The 21,926-nt window shown below is 57.3% G+C and overlaps 1 protein-coding gene across 2 annotated transcripts in view; it reads left to right on the top strand.

Moving 5' to 3' along the window:
• The window catches only part of ANO10 (anoctamin 10), a 221,960-nt gene extending 201,963 nt beyond the window's left edge, over window positions 1-19,997 (top strand). For both annotated transcript variants that reach the window (XM_004479272.4, XM_071212007.1), the window contains exon 13: window positions 19,774-19,997. In XM_004479272.4, the coding sequence (XP_004479329.2) occupies window positions 19,774-19,839 (66 nt within the window). In that variant the 3' untranslated portion in view covers window positions 19,840-19,997. The remainder of the gene's footprint in view (window positions 1-19,773) is intronic.
• The last annotated feature ends 1,929 nt before the right edge of the window (window positions 19,998-21,926 follow it).

Below are 21,926 nucleotides of genomic sequence, written 5' to 3'. Positions count from 1 at the left end.
GTGGGGGCGACCCATAGAGAAGGGCTGCCTTTGCCTGCCTAGAGAGACGCAGATTTTTAAGGCCTAATAACTCAAAATTTTAGAACATAAGGAAAAGCTGGTAGAAATTAATAGGACATCATCAGAACTTTACATTGCTTAATATAATAAAAAATAAGAATTATCTTAGGTAAAGTGAAAATTGCATGAAGAAGTTTTTAAAGTTTTATTGAAGTATATCATTCATACATGAACATACATAAACAATAAGTGCATTGTAAAAGTTGTGAGCTTACAAAATGAACGTGCGTAGCATCATAAAGGGCTTGCATTCATCAATCTGCCACCAACACCTTGCATTGTTGTGAGATATTTTTTACAGATTGTGAAAAAACGTCATCAAAATCTTACTACTAACTGTATCTTACATTTGTTATATGGTTCCCCCAACCCGCTCTTTTTTTTAAAGATTTATTTATTTATTTCTCTCTCCTTCCCCGCTCCCCACTTGTCTGTTCTCTGTCTGCATTCACTCTGTGTTCTTCTGTGTCCGCTTGTATTCTTGTCAGCAGCACCAGGAATCTGTGCTTCTTTTTGTTGCATCATCTTGTTGTGTCAGCTCTCCGTGTGTGCGGCGCCATTCCTGGGCAGGCTGCACTTTCTTTCGTGCTGGGCGGCTCTCCTTACAGGGCACACTCCTTGTGCGTGGGGCTCCCCTACGCAGGGGACACCCCTGCGTGGCACAGCACTCCTTGAGCACATCAGCACTGCGCATGGGTCAGCTCCACATGGGTCAAGGAGGCCCAGGGTTTAAACCACAGACCTTCCATGTGGTAGGTGGGCGCTCTGTCTGTTGAGCCAAGTCTGCTTCCCTCTATTATTTTTTTAAACAAATTTTTATTACAGAAGTTGTGAACTTAAAACAATCATGCCCATGTGTAGAATTCCCATACAGCACCCTTCACCAACACACCACAGTGTGGTGGAACATTTGTTACAGATTGGGAGATAATATCATCAGACTATTATCACCAAGCATGGCCCATATTTGGCACACTTTTTCCATACTCCCTGTTAACAACACTACATCTTTGGCATTGATGCAAGAATATTACAGTATCGCTGTTAACCACAGTCAATAGGTCACTCCAATTGTATTTTTCCCATGCTTCTCCACATTCGCACCAAAATAGAATATATTTTAAGAGAAACTGATTATTCATGAAAAACATTAAAACTGCTCCTTCTCTGGGACAAAAGTAGGTACTAAGTTTTAAAATTCCTGAATGTCATGTGATTAGATTCTCAAATCACAATAATATAATTAGAAATGAACCACAAAACAGCTCTGAAAAATTGATCAACCGCATAGGAATTTTTAAATACACTCTAAAAGAACACTAGAGTTAAGGGAGGGAAGATTAGAAACTAAAATAATCGCCCTAGGTCAGGAGCCACAGAAGCCCGTGATTTCCTGGGGAGGGGTCTCAGGAGGAGCTGGGGCGGGGGGCGCTCTCGGGTAGCGCCTCAGCTGCTCCTGGGCCCTCGTCTCCCCGCCATTCCCCGTGGAGCAGGGGTGCCTCGAGCCGCGGCAGCCCACTGCTCCCCACTGCTCTCAGAACCGGGGCGGGGCCCAGCCAGAGCGGGCCTAGGGTGAGGCCGGGAGCCTCCCTGCAAGGCCGTTTCTAAACCACAGGAATAGCTACGTGGGGCGGAAAGTGACGGGATGCCCCCAGGCAGGACTCGTCAGAAAAGGCCCTGCCCTCAGAGGCAGCGTGTCTCCACCTGGTAAAGAGGAGCACTGCGTTGGCTCTGCCTGAAGAACGCGGGAAGGGAGACTTCCAGCGCTGGCCCGCGGCAGTGAGGTACTTGGGCACGCCGCCCAGCGCGCACCTTTGGCGGCCCTTCCTCAATCTCTTTGTCCCTGATTCCTCAATCTTTACCTATTCCCCAGATCTCCTACAGACTCTTATTTCTATTAAGTTGGTGCAAAAGGAATTGCAGTTTTACCGTGAATTTTAAATATGTAAGTGACCAGGCTCAAACACATTTTTATTAATCAAAATAGGAACCATTACAATCAACACATTTTTTAAAAATTTCTTTCTCTTCCCCGCCCCCCCCAGTTGTCTGCTCTCTGTGTCCATTCGCTGTGTGTTCTTCTGTGACTGTTTCTATCCTTATCAGTGGCACCAGGAATCTGTCTCTTTTTGTTGCGTCATCTTGTTGTGTCAGCTCTCTGTGTGTGGCGCCATTCCTGGGCGGGCTGCACTTTCTTTGGCGCTGGGCGGCTCTCCTTATGGGGTGCACTCCTTGCTTGTGGGGCTCCCCTCTGCGGGGGATACCCCCACGTGGCACAGCACTCCTTGCGTGCATCAGCACTGCGCATGGTCCAGCTCCACACGAGTCAGGGAGGCCCGGGGTTTGAACCTTGGACCTCCCATATGGTAGGCAGACGCCCTATCCATTGGGCCAAGTCCGCTTCCCACAATCAACATATTTTTGCCCGTGAGAAAGAAGTTTATATATTCCTGTAGCATAAAAATCCATGCTTCGGGATTCGACAAACTCTTGGAAAGCATTTTCTGCATCCTGCTGGCTGTGGAAGCATTTTCCCTGCAAAAAGTTGTCGAGATGCTTGAAGAAGTCATAGTGGGTTGGTGAGAGGTCAGGTAAATGGCGTATGAGGCAAAACTTCATAGCCCAATTTGTTCAACTTTTGAAGTGTTGGTTGTGTGACGTACAGTCGGGTGTCGTCGTGGAGAAGAATTGGTCCCTTTCTTTTGACCAATGCCGGCTGCAGGCGTTATAGTTTTCATTGCATCTCATGGATTTGCTGAGCATACTTCTCAGATGTAATGGTATCACTGGGATTCAGAAAACGGCAGTGGACCAGACCAGCAGCAGACCACCAAACAGTGACCATGGCCTTTTTTTAGAGCAAGTTTGGCTTTGGGAAGTGCTTTGGAGCTGCTTCTCGGTCCAACCACTGAGTTGGTCATCACCGGCTGTTGTATAAAATCCACTTTTCATCACACATCACAATCCAATCAAGAAATGGTTCATTGTTGTCACATAGAATAAGAGAAGATGATACTTCAAAACAACGTTTTTATTTATTTTTGGTCAGCTCACAGGCACCCACTTATCAAGCTTTTTCACCCGTTTGCTTCAACTGCCAAACGACTGTAGAATGGTCGACATTGAGTTGTTCAACTTCCAATGTAGTTTAAGAGGATCATTTTCAATGGTTTTTCTCAGTTGGTCGTTGTCAACTCCCAATGGCCGGCCACAACGCTCTCATCTTCAAGGCTCTTGTCTTCTTTGCAAAACTTCTTGAACCACCACTGCACTGTACATTCGTTAGCAGTTCCTGGGCCAAGTGCATTGTTGATACTGTGAGTTGTCTCCCCTACTTTACGACCCATTTTGAACTCAAATAAGAAATAACTCAAATTTGCTTTTTGTCTAACATCATTTCTGTGGACTGAAATAAATATAAAAAGCAATTAATAAGTCACTAGCAAAAAAACATAAAGCGAGAAATGCACATTAAAATGATGTATAACATTTAGCCACATTTATTTAAGAATTGATGCCAATATCAAATGGCAAATTTCAACAATACAAAACTGTAATTACTTTTGCACCAACCTAATAGCTACAAAATCTATTTCCTGGACATCCCCAGGCCCTTCCAGCAAAACCTGCCTTTCCTCTCTTATTTCCTGTCTCTGTTGAGGCGTCAGCAGCCTCCTCGCTAAGTCCAGTTGCTGCCTCCCAAGTGCTTTCGTGGGCGCTCCTGCCTCAGCTCGCTGTCCAGTCCAGCCTCCCTCTAAGGCCAGAGCCTGTCCTCCCGAGGGTCAGCCTGGCCCGTGGCATGCTGCCCGGAGCCTTCCAGGGAAACCCTCCCCCCAGAGGCCAGCCGTGTCCATCCTCATCGCCCTGCAGACCTCCCCAGCCTCGTGCTGCTGCGCCCCGCTCTTAGGGCACCCTGTATTCTTCTGCCTTTGCCTGGCGCCTTCTCTCCTGGTTCCCTCGTCCCCTCGTCTTCCTGGAAACTCCTCTGAAGTCTTGTCCATGGGCCACGTTCACTGGCCTCGTCAGGCCGCACTGGGTTGAGCCTCACCTTCGTGTCCCGGCAGGGGCCAGAGCTCCTCATTTGCTCAGTGCCTAGCTTGTGGCAGGTGTGCAGGCACAGGGTCACCGCTGTGCCCTTCGACCTGGTGACCCCCTAGTTGGATACCTGCTCCCAAATGCACTGCTGCCGGAGGCCTCTGCCTCCTGGGACAGGCCTGTCCCCGGCGGCTGCAGGGGCAGAGTGGTGCAGAGAACGTCCTGCGTGGGGCTTGAACGCCTGCAGCCAGCGTGGCGGTCTTCCTGGGTGCGGGCACCCGAGCTGCTTCCCAGGCGCTGGGTTCTGGCTCGGAGAAGCCACGCGGTCTGGGCGAGTCTGTCCCCTGTGCGTCCATGTCCTCCCTGAACTGACCTGGGCAGGGGGTGCCCCAGTGCTGCACGGCGGCGCTTCTCCCCTGGGCTCAGCACGCAGGGAGGGCAGGTTCCAGAGCGCTGCTCCCCCAGCTGTTCCCGGGACAGCCAGGCCATCAGCGTCCCCACCGGGTACAGGGGCCTGGCTGCCCCGGGGTGGGCCGGGGTCTGGGCTGCTGTCAGTGGCAGGTAGGGTCACCTGATCTTTTCGGCTGTAGAGTTGTGAACCAATTTCTAACTTTTTAAAAGGTCTCGGCCCAGCTCGGTGGGTAGCCAAGAATATGGGGAAGCAGCGGTTTGCTCCCGGAGAGGCCCTCAGCGCGCCTGCGTCTCGGGTTAGCTCTGCGTCCTCTGGCTCTGTCGTGGGTTGGGCGTCTCTGTCGGCATGACGCGTGCACAGAGACCCTTCTTTGTGCTGGTGATTTATCAGAACAGCAGTGTGACAATTTCAAAATTAGAATCAGTAAACAAGTGGCTGTGGCTCCTTTTTTGCCTCTGGGATTTCAATATTGACTCATGGTTTTAAAAATGTACTTCTAGGGGAAAGGATGTAGCTCACGTGTTTGAGCCCCTGCTCCCACATGCTGTCCCGGGTTTGATCCAGGTGCCTCCTAAAAACAAACCACACAAATGATAAAAACCAACTCTCACTGGGGAGTGGGTGTAGCTTGGTGGTTGAGTGCCTGCTGCTCAGGTACCAGGCCCTGGGTTCGATTCCCTGTACCTCCTTTAAAATTTTTTAAATTAAATTTTAAGAAAATGACGACTCAGATCTGGAACATTCTCCAAATCTTCATTTACTTGAAACTGTAAAAAGTTCTAGAGACAATTTCTACTTGGCTGTTTGATGTGGGCAGTGCTTCAAGAACATGGCATAAAATAGCTTTCTTCTGCTGCATTACAAATGACCACAAACAGTGGCCTCAGGTGGCAGCATTTACTGTCTGGTGGTTGCGCGGGTGAGGAGTGGGGCGCAGCCGGCCGCTCCTCTGCTCAGGGTCCCCCAGCTGAGCTTGCGGGCTCTGGCCTCAGGCTCGGCCAGGGAGCGCTGCCCCGCCTGCTGGGGTGTCGGCCGCCGTGCGCCCCCTCCTTGCTGGCTGCTGGCCCCGCGAAGCCCCAGGGCTGCCGAGCTCTGCCGCGGGCCAGCAGCGGGAGCGGCCTGGGGGGGCCCAAGCGCCTCTCAGACGCCCCCGGGGGTTGGGGCCCCCGGCTAGTCTCGCCGTTGGTCACTCTTAGTCCACGGTGTGGCACTGTGGTCACCTCTGAAAATCCCCTCGCCTTTGCCCCATTCTCTTGTTCAGGAGTGAGTGCCCGTCCCACCCACACTCCAGGGGCGGGGCCAGAGTGGACACGCCCTGCGGGGGTCTCCCAGGGGCCCACGGGGCGGTGGTGACCTGAAGGGCTTGGTTCTGAGCTCGTGGTCTGGAACGCAGAGCTGTTCCCTTGGAAGAGGGTCACCATTCACAGCGGCGACCCCTGCCCCGTTACCTGCCGCTTCGCGTGGGTTCGCAGTGGGGCCGGGTGGGCAAGCAGGCCGAAACGCCTCCTGCCCGCCCTGGGCTCCGGGTCCCCTGTGCGCAGGGTCACGCCACCCCGGCCCCACCTGGTCGTGGGCCACACCTGCCCCCCGCATCGTCCTGGCTGCACCCCGGTGCCCGGCGAGCCCGTGTCCCAGGGAGGACCGCCCCCTGTGCCTGGCCGCTCGCTGTCCTCGGGTCTAGGCTGGAGGCAGCAGGTGTGGGGTGAGGGGAGGCGAAGCCGGGGCTCCTGCTGTCCCCGACTGTGGTGCTTCCCTTGGCTTTGCATGGCCTCGTGGCGCCGAGCGAGTGCTCTGCGCCGCCAGATGCCCCCGCGCAGAGCTCGAGGGCCGCAGCTCTGCCCGGTGTGGGCCCCCCCTGCACCGGGCACTTCGCAAGGTCCATCGTTGAGCGCTGGGGACGGGAGCAGAGGAAGACGCTCTCCCAGGGCTTGACCTCCGCAGGACTGAGCTTCGCAGACATGCCGTGGGTGGACAGAGGAGGCTTAAATCAGGTTAGGCACAAAGGTGGAGTTTTTGCCTTAAAACAAAACAAATAGCCGTGGCATGGCAGTCTCGATAAAACGTCCTTGCAATCTGCTCGCAGCAGAGCTGAGTCCTCGGCGGGCCCCGTGGGGTCCTGTGCTGGCTAGATCTGTTGAAGAGCGTCTGCTTCTCCTCCAGCGGCCGGTGGTTTAATGCTCTTCGGGGGACACTACACTGCTTTTTAAATCAGCTCGAAGAGGTCGTGTGAATGAGCCGCAGGTCGCCCAGCCCGGCCCTGCCTCCAGCTGCCCAGGGGTCCAGTGGGGCTGCTGCAGCCGGGCTGGGGGGCAGGGCAGCTGGGGTTCGAGGACAGGTGGGGGTGATGCTTGGAAAGGACAAGACCCCCTCGGCCTCCAGTCAGGGGACGATGTTTCCAGCATATGGGGTGAGGGGTGCTGGGTAAGGTGACCCCGGCACACTGGAAACCAGTTCTCCACGGAGCTGTCATGGGAAAATAGAGCCAATAAACATGATAAATATAAATAGCTTCCTGAATTTCCAGCACAGTGGAAACCAGTTGTGGGCACCTCTGCCTTTGACAGGAAGTTTTAAAACATGCAAAATAATATTCTGTATCGTTCAAAGAGAGTACACATGGGGGGAAGAAATGCAGGGGATCAGTAAATAGCAGCTCCAGGGGAGTGGTCCTCTCTGGGGACTGGAGATCCAGAGGGTTCCGAGGCAGAGTCGACTATTAGCAACATTTATTTCTTTAAAAAGCTGGGTGCTGGGTTCGTGGGACCAATAATATTCTTTCCAAGTTCGTGAATTTGAGAAATATTTCATTATTCTTTTTTTTAAGAGGCACCAGGGACTGAACCAAGGATCTCATACAGGAGAAGCAGGTGCTCAACCACGGAGCTAAACCTGCTCCCCTAAACTTTTTTCTAAATTTGTTGAACTTTGTCACTTATACATAAATATGCACAAACAATAAGTATAATGGTAGTTGTGAACTTATAAAACAAACATACATAACAGCATACAGGGCTCTCATACCTCACCTCACCCTACCACTAATACCTTGCATTGTTGGGAAACATTTTTAACTAATGATTAAATTGCATCCTCAAAATAGTACTACTAACCAAAGTATCTTACATTTGGTATATTTTTCCCCCAAGCCCAGCCTATTGTTATTATGTCATTTATACATGAACATAGATAAACAGTAAATATATAGTAAAAGTTGTGAACTTACAAAGCGAACATGCGTAACATCATACAGGGGTCCTATACATTAGCCCACCACCAACACCTTGCATTGTTGTGAGACATTTGTTACAAATTATGAAAGAATATTGTCAAAATCTTATTACTAACTACAATTCTTATCTCACATTTGGTGTATTTTTCCCCCAACCCACCCTATTATTATTTATTAAATATATTTTTATGACAAGTTGTAAACTTGCAAAACATTCATGCATATATGCAGAATTCCCATACAACACCCTTTTATCAACACACCACAGCATGGTAGAACATTTGTTACAGACTATGAGGTAATATCATCAGACTATTACCAGGTCCATAGTGTACCTTTGGTACACTTTTTTCCATACTCCCCCATTATCAACACAGTACATCTTTGGCATAGATGCATGAATATTACATCATTATTGTTAACCTCAGTCCATAGGTCAATCCAGTTGTATTTTTCCCATGCTTCTCCACATTCATACCAACCTGTAATAGTGATGTACATCTGCTCTAGCTCACAAAGGACACTTGCATACTGACTGTCAATCACAGTTCTCATCCACCATTGGTTTGCTGTGTTCATCAGTCCCTGGATTATTCTCTAGCTTTCTTTCAACTGGCATTTACATCCCTAGACTACCCTTCTCAGCCACATTCCCATTTATAAACCAGCTATTACTCACTATTATGTGTTATCAACTATACATTTCCACACTTTTACAGTAAAGTTAGTTGAAACTTCTACATACATCAAGCATCAGAAGTCGATCTCAGTCCTCCTCTCATCTCCTTTAAGAAGCCACCACCTACCCTAGGTTCTTATTTTCCTGCATTTTCTTCTAGAAGGTCTATGGTTCTTGCTTTTATATTTAGGTTTTTTATTCATTTGGACTAATTTTTGTATAAGGTGTGAGATGGGGTCCTCTTTACTTCTTTTGGCTGTGGATAGTCAGGTCTCTCAGCACCATTTGTTGAATGGACTATTCTGCCCAGGCTGGGTGGGTTTGACAGGCTTGTCAAAATCACTTGACCATACATGTGAGGGTTTATTATTAAGCCATCAGTTTGGTTCCATTGGTCGGTGTGTCTGTCTTTATGCCAGCACCGTTCTGTTTTTACCACTGTAGCTAGGTAATATGATTTAACTCAGGAAGTGAAGAGTCTTCCAACTTCATTTTTCCTTTTATAAGATGTTTCTGGCTATTCAGGACCCCTTACCCTTTCAAATAAATATGATAGTCATATTTTCCATTTTTAAAAATACTGATGGAATATTTATCAGGATTGCATTGAATCTGTATATCAATTTGAGTAGAATTGACATCTTAATGATATTTAGTCTTCCAGTCCATGAGCATGGAATGTTCTTCTGAGTATTTAGGTCTTTTTTTATTTCCTTTAACAACAAGTTGTAGTTTTCTGAATACAAGTGCTTTACATTGTTCGTTAAGTTTATTCCAAAATATTTGAGTTTTATCTGTCATATTTTATTTTCACCATTCTTTTGACACTTTGTTACTTTTACTGATAAAATCTTCATTTCTAGACTCTCTTCCAAGCTTCTCTCTCCTGTTTTTTCTTTTCAGACTATAGCACACCCTTTAGTATTTCCTGCAAAGCCAGTCCTTAGTTACAAACTCTCCCAGTTTCTATTTATCTGTGGATATTCTAAACTCACCCTCATTTTTGAAAGACAGTCTTGCTGGATATAAGATTCTTGGCTAGATGTTTTTCTCTTGCAGTGTCTTAACTATATCACACCACTGCCGTCTTCTCTCCATGGTTTCCAATGAGAAATCAGCACTTAATCTTATTGAGTATCCCCTATATGGTACACATTGCTTTTCTCTTGCTGCTCTCAGAACTCTCTCTTTGTCTTGCCATTTTACGTTCTGATTAGTATGTGTCTTGAAATTGGTCTATATGGATTTTTTCGGATGGGAGTACGTTGTGCTTCTTGGACATGGATATCTATGCCCTTCAATAGGGTTGAGAAATGTTCTACCATTATTTCTTCAAATATTCCTTCTGCCCCTTGTCCCTCCTCTTCTCCTTCTGGGACACCCATGACACATGTTTGCATGTCTCTTGCTGTCATTTAGTTCTCTGAGAACTTGTTCAATTTTTTCCATTCTTTCCTTCATCTGTTCTTTTGTGTGTTCACTTTCAGAGGCCATTTTTCAAGCTCACCAATCCTTTCTTCTGCCTCCTCCAATCTGCTACTGTATGATTCCAGTGTATTTGAAAATTTCATTTATTGCACTCTTCCTTTCCATAAGATCTGCTATTTTTCTATGTACGCTTTCAAATTATTCTTTGTGTTCATCCAATGTCTTCTTAATATCCTTAATCTCTTTAGCCATCTCATTGACTTTATTAAGGAGATTTGTTTGAACATGTATGACTAGTTGTCTCAACTCCTTTATGTCATCTGGAGGCTTATCTTGTTCCTTTAACTGGGCCATAGCTTCCTGTTTCTTGGTGTGGTTTGTAATTTTTTGTTGGTGTCTTGGCATCTGGCTTACTAGAGTATTTATTCTGGGTGCAGTTTTTCTCTTTAATTTAGGGCTTCCTGCCCTTTGTCCCTTGCTGGTCGTGCAATAGGAACCAAGGATGTAGTTGGTGCTGTAAGCTGTGGAGGCTCAAGCTGCCCTCATTGCCCCAGGGACCAATGAAGCTTCTCCCAACTTTCTCCTTTGTCAGGGGTAGGACAGAGTCACAGCTGTGTGGAATAATCCACGTGCAGGCCTAGACTGTAGATGCCCAGAGAGACCGTAGATGCCCAGAGAGATGTCCCTTTCTCCCCTGCCTGGGGTGGGGATGGAGCTGCAGGTGTGGGCAGCAATCTATGCAGTGCAGGTCCAAGATGACCGCAGTTGCCCCGGTAGACTGCCTATTATTCAGTCTGTGCCAGCCAAAGGTACCTGCAGTTACCTGGACAGGTTGGTGCAGGGCCCCCCCGCCTCCTCCCTGCCAGAGGCGGGGCTGAAGCCTAGGCAGGCTGCAGGCTGGTCTGGGTGAAAGAAACCAGTTCCTACCGTCACTGTGATTTTTGGTCCTGGCTTCCCCTCAGGCTGTGGGCAGAGTCAAAATGGTGGCTACCAGCTTCTTTCTGACTTGGATAAATTCACATCCCTGCTGTTCCTAGGGTTATACCTTAGCCAGCCAAGTCTGCTCATCAGTGGCCAACCGTCTCCTCCTCCCCTGTTTGTGGGAAATTCCAGCCACAGAATAGCTTCTGGGGCAGCTTATGTTGCCAAAGTAGGACAATCACTAGCCTCTGGATCTTGGCCGCTAATTTCCTGGAGAGGCTGGCGCAGGTCCCCCCAGCTTCCTCCTTGCCAGAGGCAGGTTTAGGGCCTAGGCTAGACCTGCAATCTGACCTGGATGGAAAGAAGCCGGTCCCCACCAGCACTGGGATTCTCAGTCCACCCCGCTTCCCCTCGTGCCTGGCGCGGAGTTAAGATGGCGGCTCCCGGCCTCTTTCTGACCTGGACAGGCTCAAACCTTAGCTGTTCTCAGGATCATACTGTAGCTGCTGAATTTCCTCATCAGTAGCTGAAATTGGTGCCTAACCGTCTCTTCCTCCCCTGTCCTGGGGAAGTGGAGCTTTCAATTCCAGCCACGGAATAGCTCCCGAGGCGGCTTGTGCCTCCAGTGGAGGAAGTACGTGTTGAAGTAGCACTAGATTTAAGGAATTGAACGAGGTTGTAGGGAAGTCTCACCCTGTATAAGCCATTGCTATGTATTACCAATAACAATCAGGAAATAAATTTCTTTTAAAATGCCATTTACAGCGGCATCAAAAATATAAAATATTTAGTACTAAATAAGAAAAAGACGTGAGAAGGCTATATACTGAAAACTACTAACAGTGCTGAGCGGAATTAGGTAAGGCCACATCGTGGAGAAGCCCGCCTTGCAGTGGTGGAGGCTGCGCTGCTGAGGGCGACAGCCTGCAGGCTGGCGGGAGCAGGGCTGGCCGGCGCCCACTCCTGCCGCGGGTTTGGCCAGCACAGCCCTCTGGGGCCCAGCCGCGCCCATCCTTGGCACTCCTGGGCTGCCTTCACATGGCGATAAGCCTAGACTATTTACCCCCCAGCCTATTAACAAGTCTGCCAAACCCTGTTCTATAGATTCAGGGCAATCCCAACCAAAATCCCAGCAGGCTTTTTTGTAGAGGTTAATGAACTTGTTCTTAAACGTCATGTGGACACGCAAAGGACCTAGAATAGCCAAAACTCTGAAAAAAACCCCCACAAAATTGGAGGACTAAAACTCCCTGATTTCAAAGCCACAGTAATCAAGACACTGGTGATGGGGTAAGGGTAGACATGTAGATTAATGGGACAGATTAGAGCCCAGAAAGAAACGCACACGAAGACACAGAGACCTAAGGAGAGGAACAGAACAGGCTGCTCCGCGCAGGGGGCTGGAGCGTTGGGAATCCACGTGCAAAACAGTGAACGCAGACCCAGCCGCACCGCGCCCGAGGACTCAGGCGCGTCAGAAACGGGAATGGAAACCCCAGCTCTACGAGGAAGAAGCCAGGACACCATTGCCGCGCCCTTGGGCTGGGCAGGGTTTAGCTCTAACCCCTAAAACAGGCCCTTAAGAGGTTAATTGGTAAATGCGACTTCACCTAAAACAAGTGCCCTTCAGATCCTGTCATCTATACGAGAAAGCGCGACGAAAAGCAGGGGTCTGAGGGCCTGCGGGGCCGGGGGCCGCTTCCAGGGCCAGCAGCCCGGGTGCGAGCAGGACACGCGGCACACAGGCCCGGAAATCATTGTTTCCTGAAATCAAAACTCCGTCTTCAGGAAAAGCCACAAAGTGGTGTACCTCTTTGAATGGCAGGAAATGTGGAAACTGAGGGAACTGGAAAGGAGAGTGGCCTTGGAGCCGCACGTCCCGGCTGCTGGGCCCGGGTGCGTGGCTGGCCCTGCGCGTGGCCCTTGCCACGTCGGTAAAGCGGGAGCCACGGCGAGAGCTGGAGGTGCCGCGGGCCCGGCGGCCCCGAGTGACGGGCGGTGCCGCGCTCGGCCGTGCTGCGCGTGGGTTTCCTCCCGGGAGCCTGGCCTCGCCCGCGCGGGCGCCTCCTGCGAAACGCGGGAACTGAGGCGAGCGCGAGGCTCTGCTGTCGGCGTTTCCCGTGGAGCCGCGCCGGTTCTTGCTGGAAGAGCCTCCAGGCTCTCGCTCTTCCTGGGCAGGGTGAGGATTCCAGGAGGGCGGCCAGGGGCACGCGTACTGAGGAGGCTCAGAGCCGAGCGGTGCGGGCCAAGGGCTTGACTCGCGGAAGCAGGGACGCGCAGAGCTCCTGGGGCGTGTCCGTGACAGGAAGTCCAGCCTTTCCAAGACGGCTCTAGAACCGCAAGGAGAAAGCCACGCGCGGGCCCAGGACCCTGCCGCTGGCGCGGGGCGCGCACCGGAGCACGGGCGCACGGGCCAGCCCGCCTCCCGGGCGGCACCGCCCTCTGGCCTGCGGGTCCCAGACTGGAAAGCACCTGCAGCCCCTCGCCGCCCGCCAGTCCCCGGGGCTTCGCGGCCTCGTGAACGTGACGCGCGCCCTGCGCGTGCCCTGCGCGTGCCCACGACCCTCTCCAGGAGTCTCACCCGGGCCCGCTCGGCTCCCAGCTCCACGGGGTCCGAGCAGCTAGGGGCTGGGCTGGACGGGGAACGGGGCGGCAGGCCAGGCTGCCCGATGCACAGGCGCACAGGCGAAGCCGCAGGGGCGCTGGGGGCCCGAAGCGGGGCTGCCGGGCCCCTCAGGACGCCGAGCTGGGGACGGGGCAGCTCAGCCCCCAGGAGCCGCCTCAGCTGCTCCGCCCAGGCGGGGGTGCTCCCAGGCAGGGGTGCTCCCAGGCGGGGGGCCCGGTGGTGCTGAGGCCAAGCCTGAGCAGCCTAAAGGAAAGAGAAGTCAGCGTCGGCAAGGATGCCCAGAGCACGACGGGCGCCTAAACTGAGGCTGAAGATGTCGGATAAGAGCAACCGCAGAAAGTACCTCAAAATACACGCGAAGAACGGACCTGTCGGAAAATTGGTCAGCGTAATCAAGAGAACTTTAAGGTATAACCCAAGGGAGAGAAAATATAAGGCCAGACAAAACCTTCAGGTAGAATTTTAAACAGCAGATACAACGTATTTAGATGAGGAGATACCCAGGGATTTACAGAAGAGGATTCATGAGCTTTGGGGCCTTTCATAGTCTGGGATACCTCTGTTGTTCCCATATAAAGAGTAAAGTTATTAGTGAACTTGAATGTTAAATAACGAGAAGTCCAGAGGTGGGCCCAGGGTTGGGAGAACGACACTGATGCCCTCAAGGAGCTGGGTTTTTTCCCTTTTCCCATCCAGCTGTTCTCAGCATGTTGCCTTTAATCTGGTCACAGGGTGGCTGCCACTGCTCCAGGCATCATATCCTCATACATGCATCCAAAGGCAAGGGGGACAGGCACAGCTTCTCTTCAGAATCTCTTTACATTAGGGAGGAAAACCTTGTCCGGCCGACTTGCCCTCAAGCCCCGCTGGCTAGGATTCAATGACTAGTTCATGCACTAATAGGTCTAAGAAAGCACCTGACCCGTTCATCTTCTTAGTGAAAGATGGGCTCCAGTGGCAAAGAGAAGGTGGAGACCAGGCGGGGAGTGAATGCACTGGGTCGGCGATAGAAGGGGAGGCCCCTGGTTCTGATGGATTAGAATTTGCGAGAAGCTGTGTCAGGAAGATGCGTCTTCAGTGGGAGACCTGAGGGGGGAGCGACGAGAGAGCATCTGTGTGACACTGAAACAGGAGAGGAAGAGAAGCGGCGTGCGGGAGCATAAGGCGCAGCAGCCTCCGGGGCGGGGGTCTCCACCAGTAGGAGCTCGACCCGGGCGGTCCGGAAGGCTGGCTTAGTTTGCTGAGAGCTGCTGGCAGCAGTGTCCCCGCAGCGGGCTGGCGTCCACCCTGCGCCTTCCTGGGGTGGTGCGCACGGTCCTGAGGCCGGAGAGTGTCCAGCAGGAGGGCCCCCCGAAGTCCAGGAGGCGCCTGCTGGCCTCCCCACTCCTCGTGCCCTGCTTTGGCGCTGGCCTCCCTTGGCTGCCGCTGTGCGCAGCGCTGGGCGCTCATGCCCCCTGGGCCTCTGCTCGCCCTGTTTATAGGGGACTCCCCTGAGGATCGAGACCCTCCCCTGCCGCGTAGCCCGAGCCGAAGAGGGTCCCTGCGTGGGAGCGGGTCAGCGCCACCACGGGCCTGCGCTGGGGCCTTCGCCTCCAACGCGCGCTCAGCCTCTTCCCGTTAGGAGGCTGCGCTGCCAGACGTGCTGCTGCTGCCTGCGGATCCCCGGACGGCACCCCGCCTGGACCCTCACATTGTACTCCCGCCCCGGGCCCTCGGACGGCACCCCAGCCCAGGAGCAGGAGCCAAGCGTCCAGCGCCGCAGGGGGAGCCCAAGATGAAGCCCTTGGGGAGAAGTCACGGGACTGGGGTGGAGCGTGGGGAGGGCCCGGGACAGCGTGGACAGCGGGCGCCTGGTCCCCGCACCCTTGACGCCTCTTCCAGGCTGAGCGGCTCCTCATCCCCCCGCTGTGCTCACAGCGAGTCCCCGTGGCCCCGCACACCTGCTGGAGGGGCAGCGACCACACCGCTGGCCAGGACCGCACCTGCAGGGGCGAGGCCAGCGGGTCACGTTCCGTTCCCGGCACTGCCTGTCAATGGAGACGTGGAGGAACCGGGAGCCCCAGGATGCTCTGAAAACTCTTATTTAGAAGAAACTGTAGCACTGATGTGGAGACAGTGGCCACGGTAGCTGCTGAGGGGAGGGAGAGGGAAGAAGAGTTGTGATGTGGGAGCATTTTCAGGACTTGGAGTTGTCCTGTGTGGTGCTGCAGGGACAGATGCTGGGCATTGTGTGTCCTGCCATGGCCCACTGGGTGGACTGGGGGAGAGTGTGGACTACAATGTAAAACCACTATCCATGGGTGCAGCAGTGCTCCAGAATGTATTCACCAGGTGCAGTGGATGTGCCACGATGATGAAAGAGGGTGTGGATGTGGGAGGAGCGGGGTGAGGGGGGTGGGGGGGTAGACGGGGACCTCTTAGATTTTTTTAATGTAACATTTTTTTAAAAATAGAGAAAAAAAAAAACTTTCTTACGTGAAGAAGCATTGAAGGCAGTGGCAGTTCCTCGCCTGGAAATAGCAGGATGAGGTGGGGCAGGGGTGGTGGCGCTCGCTGGCCTCCCCGGGGCTCCACACGTCTGTGGGATGCTCCCTTTCCAGTGTCACCCTGCGGGGTGTGGAGGGAGCCGTGCACGGGGCCTGCAGGACGCGGGGAAACCTCCTGCCGCCAGGGCCCCAGGCCCGCTCTGCGAGGCCCCTCCGCCGGGCGACACCGGCCCGCCTTCCCTGCTAGCCCTGCTGTCCTGTGGCCGCACAGGAGAGTCGGGACGCTGGCGCTGCTGCCCCCGGCCGTCCCTCGGCGGCACAGGAGGCTCTTCTTGATTTGCTCCCCGAGACTTAGAGAAAGTGATGCTGAGACGGGGAGAGGGCCAAACAGAAACGATAGCTGTAAATGTAATTAACAGCACTGAATTATGCCTTTGTGGTTAAAGGGACATTTTTAGGTCACGTACATGTTACTAGAATTAAAAAAATCATGAAACTGCACGACACAAACAGTGAACCTTACGTTAGACCACGGGCTATAGAGAATAGTATAATAATAAAAAGGTGCTTCCGTCAGCTGTAGCAAATGCCCACTCCAGGGAAAGTGTTAAAGGGTGGTGTGGGGGCCCGTGCTTTGTGCACGGCTTCCCTGTGCCCAGCGCCCAGCGCCATCGCGTGGCCTGTGCTCTGCTGGGTCCAGGGCGAGTCGCCGGGTCGCCCCCTCAGGAAGGCGGCGGCGCGGGCCAGCGGAGCCGCCCCCACACGTCCCGGGTCAGCCGAGCCGCCTCCTGCCGCGTGGGGAGCGCGTGGTGTGGACACAGCGCGGGCTGCCCTGGCTGGGGCCGCTGCCGGGTCTGCGCTCACTCCCGCGCGGCCTGGCAGCACGACCTGGGACAGGCCGAGAGGGACCCGGCTGTCACGCCGTCCTCAGGAGCTCGGGAGCTCAGGAGCCTCCCCGGGCCTGGCTTTTAGGAAGTCCAGCGCCGCTGCTCAGGGCCGGGGGCGCGGGGTCTGCTGCAGACGCCCGGGTAACGGGCTGAGCGCCAGCGGGCAGAGCCGGCGCCGGGTCAGCGTGAGAGCACTGGGCCTCCTTGACTGTGCTTGTAACGGCCTCGGACTGTTTGAACTAAATAAACATTTGAAAAGCAGAAAGTGAACATTCTCAGACCTCCCCAGACCTGCTGGACAGAACCCCGTGCGGCGGGCGAGCCCCGCTTTACGAGCCCCCGGCCCGTCCTGCGCGGGTCGGCGAGGCTCGGGAACGGCCTCCAGCTCCCTTGACGCCGGCCCCAGAGGCGCGTCCGCGACGGCCACGGGACGCGCACGGCTGTGGGTCAAGGGGCGCCGCCACCAGGCGCGTTTGTTCCCGGCCCCGGCCTCCCGCAGCCGCGGGCCTGGCCTCTGAGGGACGGGGTCTGAGGCAGAGGAGGGGCGGTGCCGTGACGCCCAGGACAAACCCAAGACTCCCAGCCTGGACGACCAGCGGGGACACCGTGAGGGCTGGTTAAAACACAGAGGGGGAGGTGGGTGTGGCTGGAGCAGCTGAGCTCCCGCCTGCCACACGGAGGTCCCCACTCGGTTCCAGTGCCTCCTGGAGAGGACGAGTAGTGAGGTGACACGACGGGCTGGCGCAGAGACCTGGTGCAACACAATGATGCAGTCAGGAGACAAAAGAGGAAACACGATGAGATACAAAAGAGCCGGGAGCGGAGGGGCTCCAGCGACTGAGCTCCCGCCTCCCACACGGAGGTCCCAGGGTCGGTTCCCGATGCCTTCTAAAGAGAAGATGTGCAGACACGGCACACGGACAGAGAACAGACAGAGAGTGGATAAATAAGATCTTTATAAAAGACACAGAGGCGCACACGGACAGAGAACAGACAGAGAGTGGATAAATAGGATCTTCATAAAAGACACAGAGGCTCGGCCCCGCTCAGACCTGCAAGTGGGCGCCAGGGGCTGCACCGACCCAGGCCTGGGGCTTCGCTACTGCCCAGCGTCTGTGAGCCACGGGGCTGAGGGCTCCAGGGTTCTGTGGTCCTGACGCTTCCCCGGGGTGGGGCGTGGGGCAGCTCGGCCCTGGGCAGGGTCTGCAGCTGGGCACGGCACCCCGGGTCTCCTCCACGTGGGCAGGTGTGCATCCCAGCCCTGTGCTGAGGACAGGGGGCTCCTGTTGCACGTTGTTGACCCCAAGTTGAGGGGCTCCAGGCCTCGGCACAGCAGCTGGGCTGGTTCATCTGGAGCAGGACGCGTTCTGCAGATGCGGCTCATGGCTCCCTGCTGCCCCCTTGGTCCAGGGCCGGTGTGGACAGTGGTCACCAGCCTCAGGCCACGCTCGTCTCCGCACACGGCATCGCCGTCTCTCAAGCACTGGGGCTTTGTCTTTGTGTGTTAGCTGCAGGCTGTGGGCCTCAGCTGGGGGCCCAGCCCCGGCGCCCCCACCCCCACGGCCCCAGAAGGCAGGCGCCGCACAGAGGAGGCTGCCCCGGCCTCCCCGGCGGCCAGGCGCCGGGGCCACTGCAGACCTGGCAGCCCCTCCTCGGGATCACCGAGCGCAGACGGTGCCAGGCCACGGCCCCCGCAGAGCCCGCCTGCACTTCCAGGGGCGCCCACCCGCCCGGGTCTGTTTAAAGGTGACCTTGGAAGGACAGGAAGGAACGGGTACGCGTGGAGCCGAGGCAGAGGACTGTGGGTCCTCGGCCCCCAGGGCACAGCACTGATGACCCATGACCTCACGACCCCCAGGCTCCTGAGCAGTGCAGGACCCCGGTGGAGCCCCCAACCCTGGGCCTGAGGGAGCCCCACGCTCGGGGCGCAGGCCAGCGGGTGGGACAGCCGGGCCGTCCTGGAGAGGAGCGGTTCAGGGCCTCGGCGGCCCCTGCTCTGGCCTCGTCCGTGGGGATGGCAGGAGCCACGCGGGATGCCCACGCCCGTCACGGAGCCACGTAGGTAAAGCGTTGGCCTCTGCCTTCGTGCGGCCACACGTCAGCAGGAGACGCCTCGCGCTCTGTCTCGTAAAGGCCTCGGGAGGCCTGGGGGCCGTAAGGGGCACCGGCTGCGGGCGCCCGCCGAGCTGCGTCTCCTCACTGCGGCGCTTCACCCCCGCAGGCCGGGCAGGGCGCGCTGGCCACGGGGAGGGAGAGGCGCCAAGCGACAGGCGCCCGCCACGGCGCCCCCCGCCCGGCACTGCGGCCCCGGGCGCTGGGCAGCCCCTCCCCGGCAGCCCTGGCTCCGTGCCCCCCGGCCCGCCTTGGCCCCGGCAGCAGCACCCGAAACGCTGCGTGGCCACTTCCCGGCCCCCAGGAAACCCAGCTCTGAGCCAGGGGTGGAGGAGGGACCAGGTCAGGGGTCACGGCAGATCAGAGGCCTCGGGGCTCTCGATTGATGGTCTGAAGGGGGCGGCTCCTGCAGGCCGGAGGGTGGGTGGCGTCCCCCGGCGGCGGGCGCGGGCCGGAGCGCTGGTGCCCGGAGCTCACGTTCCCTGAAAGTAGCTCTTACCTAACACCTGTGTTTTACGGCAAGTTCCAAAGCGGGCACTCGTGTCCTCAGCACAAGGGGCAGCACTGCCGTCCTGTGGTCAGCGCAGGGGAGGGGCTGGGCCCGTGGGGGACCCGGGGAAGCTCCTCGGGGCGTCCAGTGAGGATGGAGCGCAGGGACCACAGGCTGCGAGGCGAGGGGTGGAAGCCCGGGCTGGGGGGCCAAGGTCGGGGCGGGGGAGGGGTTGGCACTGTGGAAAAGCCCGGGCTGGGGGGTCAAGGCCAGGCAGCTCCCAGGGGCCAAGAAAGACTTGGCCCTGGTCGGGGCTCAGGCCCCCTGACCCTCCCCGCCCCGGGGGTTTCCGCGCCCCCTCCTCGGGGCTGCGCTCACGCCGCCCTGTGCTCTCTCCTCTCTCCGCAGCAGGTGAAGCTCGTGGCCGAGAGCCTCAGGGACGACTCGAGGACAGGCGACGCCGAGGCCACCTGAGCGCCCGCCGCCCCGTCACGACCCGCGCCTGCGGGACCCCGGCCGCGCCCGCCGCACCCCGAGGCCTCGGCCCGCCAGCGGGCGCCTCTCCCCTGCTGGTGGGGGCGCCCCAGCCCCTGGAGCCCCCCGAAGGCCCCGGTATTAAAGGCAGAGCGCGCCTCCCGCCTCCTCCTTTCCCGCCTGCGCACCCCGGGGCGGGAGGGGCCCGGCAGCCTGGGGGCCCCCTGCGCGGACGGGGCGCCCCTGGCCGGCTCGGGCCCTCGACACGCCGCCGCCCCGGCCTGGGTACGCTGACCTCGGAGGCCAGGGAGGCCGCGCGCCCCCTCCCCCAGCACCCCGCGCGCCCCCTCCCCCCGGGACCCCGGGTCCGTCGCCGCCCGCGCCCTGGCCTGGGGTAGCAGCCCCCCGTCAGTGGCCCGCCTCACGCCCCCCGCCTGGCAGCCACCAGACCTGCGCCGAGACCCCCAGGGCCCCTCCAGCCGGCCTGGGCGCCTTGCCTTGTCCCCCAGAGCCGGGTTTTGGGGAGCCGCGGTCCGGGCGCCCCCTGGCGGTCGCCGTGGGCCTCCCCAGCAGCCCCCTCCCGCCCCTCCTCGGGGTCCCCGGCAGCGCGTCACTCGCCGGGTCACCCGCAGTGGGGCCGGCCCCGGCAGGGTCCCCGAGAGACCCGGGGACGGGGCGCCTGTGTCCCGCCGGGAGGGGCGGCCTCTGCGGGGGTGGGGGCTGGAGGAGGGGGTCCCCCAGGCTGCGTGGAGCGCCGCCCGCACCTCCCCGAGTCCCCCGGCCGCCTCAGCCCCCAAGGCCACCAAATACGGCCCGGCCTGGGGACCTCCTGGGCACCCCCCTGTACCGAGCCCGTCCCTGCAGGGCTGCCCGCTGCAGGCGCCCCCGCCCCTGCCCTCGAGGGGGCCCGCCCTCGCCTGGGCAGGGGCGATCCCTCGCCTGGGCAGGGCCGGCCTACCCCGGGTGTCTGGGCTTCTCGCCGTGCGGCCAGGCGGCTCGGGGAGGACCGAGGCGCTGGGCCAGAGCCGTGGTGAGGGTCCACGCGGGGCTGCGGCCCAGGCCCTTTCCCAGGGAGGTGTTCTCAGCTACGAGCCCCTGCCCAGAGGGGACCCGCCGGGAGGGACACACGCCGGAGGGGACACATGCCTGGAGAGGGTGGGGGCCCGCAGGGCCTGGAGCTCCTGCTCCCTGGGGGGGCCGGCCCCACCTCCCCCTGCTGCTGTCCCCGGCCAGGAGCCCCGGGCGGCTGCCAGGCTGCACACTTGCCAGAGGGATTGTGCCCCCGGCCCGGCCCCCCACGGCCCCACTACCACACCTGCTGGGGGCCCAGGGGTCCCGCACCACGCGGGAGGCTCCTCCAGCTCCAGCAGCCGATGGCCCCGCGCCTGAGGCCCCCGGACCCCACAGCTTCTCCCTGCACCCCCAGCCCAGGCGGGCGGGGTTGGGGATCAGACCTTGGCCCCTGCCCTCCCTCCAGTGCCCCCCCGTCACCCTCCCCATCAGCAGCACCAGACGCTCAGGGTGGAGAACAAATCCTCATTTGAGTAGCTTTTTGGAGGAAACAGCATGTGTAGGGCCCCCAGCCCTGTGGTGAAGTTGGAAGCCAGAGCCCCCGCGACCCCCACTTCACAGGAAAGTAGGCACGCAGGGTCCAGTGACATCCCCAGGTCACGCAGCAGTGGGGCCAGAGCCCCCGCGCAGCCAGCTGCCCACCTGTCCTCCCGTGTCCCTGCCAGGATGGCCTGCTGTCCCCACGCATGCCAGGCCCTGCCACAGTCCCCGCCGCCCTCCTCCGGCAGCGAGGAGCGGCCCCAGGACGAGGGCCCTGCCGGGACGGCAGCCGCCCCGGGTCCGAGGAGGCCGCGGGGCACCAACAGGAGCTGGGCAGGCCCTGCCCTCTCAGCGCGGCTCGCCCTCGGCCCGCCTGCGGGTGGGGAGCTCCCTTCTTCCCCCACAAGGAGGCCGCGGCCTGTCAGGAAGGAGGGCGCGTGTCCTGGCCCCGCGGGCTGCCCGTGGGCTCCGCTGTGCGCAGGGCGAGCGGGCCTGGGTGCTGAGAGCCAAAGCCGGGCCCGGCCAAGGCCGTGCCA

The sequence above is a fragment of the Dasypus novemcinctus genome, chromosome 26 (genome assembly GCF_030445035.2).
Source record: "Dasypus novemcinctus isolate mDasNov1 chromosome 26, mDasNov1.1.hap2, whole genome shotgun sequence".
Classification (NCBI taxonomy): Eukaryota; Metazoa; Chordata; class Mammalia; order Cingulata; family Dasypodidae; genus Dasypus; species Dasypus novemcinctus.
The sequence above is the reverse complement of the archived record's forward strand: the minus strand, read 5'-3'. Positions and strand labels throughout refer to the sequence as shown.